This window comes from Lagopus leucura, unplaced genomic scaffold (assembly GCF_019238085.1).
Source record: "Lagopus leucura isolate 7727_CA_CO unplaced genomic scaffold, USGS_WTPT01 33268-0_obj-0_obj, whole genome shotgun sequence".
Classification (NCBI taxonomy): Eukaryota; Metazoa; Chordata; class Aves; order Galliformes; family Phasianidae; genus Lagopus; species Lagopus leucura.
The window spans coordinates 1-3,050 of NW_024966242.1; the positions used below are offsets into that span (position 1 = coordinate 1).

Sequence of the window (3,050 nt, forward strand, 5' to 3'; positions counted from 1 at the left end):
GCCCCCCCCCCCCCCCAGTTTGGGCTTCTCCCCTCTTTGTCCCGTTCTTTTGGGGTACCCTATAGTCCGTCTTTGCCCCTTCCTCATTTTGGGGCTCACTGTGCCCCTTCCCCCCCACACACACACATTTGGGTTCCTTTCATTATCTGTGATTTCAAGTGCCCCATAGAGACCCTCATGATCCCCCCCAATAGGGGGGATCCCTGTTTATCCCCCCCACCATCCCTCCCTGTCCCCACTTTGGGCTTCCCCACGTTCCCCCCTGCCCCTTAAGGACCCCTCTGACCTGCTGAACCCCCCAAGACCCTCACAGATCCCCAACACCATGGCGTCGTCCCCACGAACCCCAAAGAGGGTCTGCAAGCGCCCCTGTGAACTGAGGAAGGGAAACACAGGGGTGGGGGGCACCCCGTGATCCCAAACCCCCTTAACTCAGCCCACGGGTGTCACAGGGACACGGCTATGGGGACAACGGCACATGGGGGACACAGTGGCCAAGCTGTGTCTTGGCACGGTGACGGTCACCTCTGCGACCCCTTTGCACCCCATGGCCGTGGGTCGGTGTCCTGGCTACCAGCCCTTGGGGTGGCCTCACCGCTCCTCGTAGGTCCCGGCTGTCCCCATCCTCCCCGTCCCTATGGGATTTATTTTAGTGCCATATTTCAGTGCCAACCATATTTTTAGCTTTCCTTCCGGGAGCGTGGGACGGGCGGGCGGTGGTGGCTGCTGTCACAGCCCTTGTGGCACAGGGTGACACCGAGTGACACCGAGGACGCGGGGAGCTAAAGTGACCCACAGCCTGTGGGCAGGACCCCGGGGAGGAGGGGGTCCCGATGTCACCGGTGCCACATCTCTCAACGCCACCCATCACCCCCTGCTCCGAGATCACATCCCTGGTTCCTGCATGCTTCCATTGGAAAACAAATTGCTTCCTGGCAGCTCGGCTGCCAGCAGCCTCCAGCTCCCTGCCTGGGGACTGCAGGGGTGGGGAGGCGTGGGGCAGCCGTGCCTTGGGAGCTGGGCTGAGACCGGGCAGCTCATTGCACGCACGGTGCTGGTGCAGGCATGGGGTGCCTATAGCGTGGGGTGCCCTGATCTGACCAGCGATGGGAGTTGGTGACGTGGGGAGGTGGCCATCCGTGTGCTTGTCCCCCTGCAGGTTCCAGAAGCACGTCCACACCTACCGCATCCTGCCTGACGAGGAGGATTTCTTGGCAGTGCAGGTGGGGACAGCTGGGGACACCCTGCGGCCATTGCTTCAGGGGGGTCTGGGCAGCGTGGCCACCCCATCCCCACTTGGGGACACTCCATGGCCACTGCTCTGGGGGTTCTGGGCAGTTTGGGAACCCCATCCCCACCTGGGGACACCACACATCCACGGCTCTGTGGGTTCTGGGCAGCTTGGGAACCCCATCCCCACCCTGGGGACACCCCATGGCCACTGCTTTGGGGGGCCTGGGCAGCTTGCAACCCCATCCCCACTTGGGGACACCCCACATCCACTGCTCTGGGGGGTCTGGGCAGCGTAGCCACCCCATCTTCACCCTGGGGACACCCCATGGCGACTGCTCCAGAAGGATCTGAGCAGCACGGTCCCCCCCATCCCCACCTTGGGGACACCGAGGGCCACCCCACGTCCACGGCTCTGGGAGAACCAAGGACCCACAGAGCGGCGTTGTGGAGCGGTGGATGGATCCTGGGGTTGTCCCCACGCCGTGAGCGTGGCCACGAGCCGCCGCTGCTGCTGGCCGCTGCTCCGCCGGGTGTTTTGAGAGCAACAGAAGCCCCTTTGTGCTGAGTGCAGACAGGAAAGAGCCGGCGCTGGCGGGGAGGAGGAGGCAGCGGGGTGGTTGGCGGCCGGGTGCCAGCTGTGCGCTCGCCACGCTGTGCCAGCTGTCCCGTGCTCCCTGGCAGGGAGGTGACAGCCGTGTCCCCCCCCCCCCCCCACCTCTTGCAGACGTCGCAGGGAGTGCAGGTGAGGCGCTTCAAGACGCTGAGCGAGCTGATCTCGCTGTACCTGCAGCCCAACCAAGGGCTGGTGTGCACCCTGCTCTTCCCAGTCGAGAGGGAGAAGGAGAAGGAGGGCGCAGAGGACAGGGATTACTCGGGTAGGTGGCTGCCGGCTTCTCCCCGTGGGGGGATCAGCGTGGTGCCGTGATGCCCAACCCCGCTGCCTTGCAGATGGCGAGGATGAGAAGCCTCCTCTCCCCCCACGCTCCAGCACCAGCAGCTTCTCAGGGTCTTCCGTGGGGCTCAGCCCCAGCAGCCCAGGGCCGGCAGCAGCCGATGGGGCAGCAGAGAGGTGAAGATCGTCACCGCGTCCCCTACGTATCCCCATGGCCCCATCACACCCCTGCACCCCCACTGCATCCCTGCAGCCCCATTGCATCCCCATCGCATCCCTGCACACCCATCGCATCCCTGCATCCCCACCTCATCCCCATCACATCCCTGCATCCCCGTCGCACCCCTGCATCCCCACCGCACCTCCATCGCATCCCTGCACCCCCATCACATCCCTGCATCCCCAGCGTATCCCCACCACACCCCCATCCCATCCCTGCACCCCCGTTGCACCCCCATTGCATCCCCACCACATCCCTGCACCCCCGTCCCATCCCTGCATCCCCGCTGCACCCCCACCGCATCCCTGCACCCCCATCACACCCCTCACCCCCCATCCCTCTGCAGCACCAACGGCCTGGCCAGCATCTCCCACGAGTACCTGAAGGGCAGCTACGCGCTGGACCTGGAGGCTGTGAAAGCTGGGGCCTGCAGCCTGCCCCACCTCCACAGGACCCTCGTCACCTCCTGCAAGCGGCTGCACAGGTGAGCGTGGTGTGGATGGATGGATGGATGGATGGATGGGTGGATGGATGCCGACCTGCTGATGCTTTGCCCTCGCCCTGCAGTGAGGTGGACAAGGTGCTGGCAGGGCTGGAGATCCTCTCCAAGGTGTTCGACCAGCAGAGTTCCCCCATGGTGTCCAAGATCCTCCAGCAGGTGAAGGGTTTGGGGGCAGAGCGTCGGTGTCTCAGTGGGGCAGGCAG

At 64.8% G+C, this 3,050-nt stretch overlaps 1 protein-coding gene across 1 annotated transcript; it reads left to right on the forward strand.

The window, feature by feature from the left end:
* Positions 1-782: 782 nt before the first annotated feature.
* LOC122192482 (phosphatidylinositol 3,4,5-trisphosphate 5-phosphatase 2-like) lies at positions 783-3,037 on the forward strand (the record flags this gene model as incomplete). The annotated part of the gene is made up of 5 exons (XM_042893028.1): positions 783-1,223; positions 1,958-2,108; positions 2,182-2,302; positions 2,692-2,829; positions 2,913-3,037. Coding segments are annotated over exons 1-5 (652 nt in total), but the record flags the coding sequence as incomplete, so codon positions are not given.
* Positions 3,038-3,050: the final 13 nt, after the last annotated feature.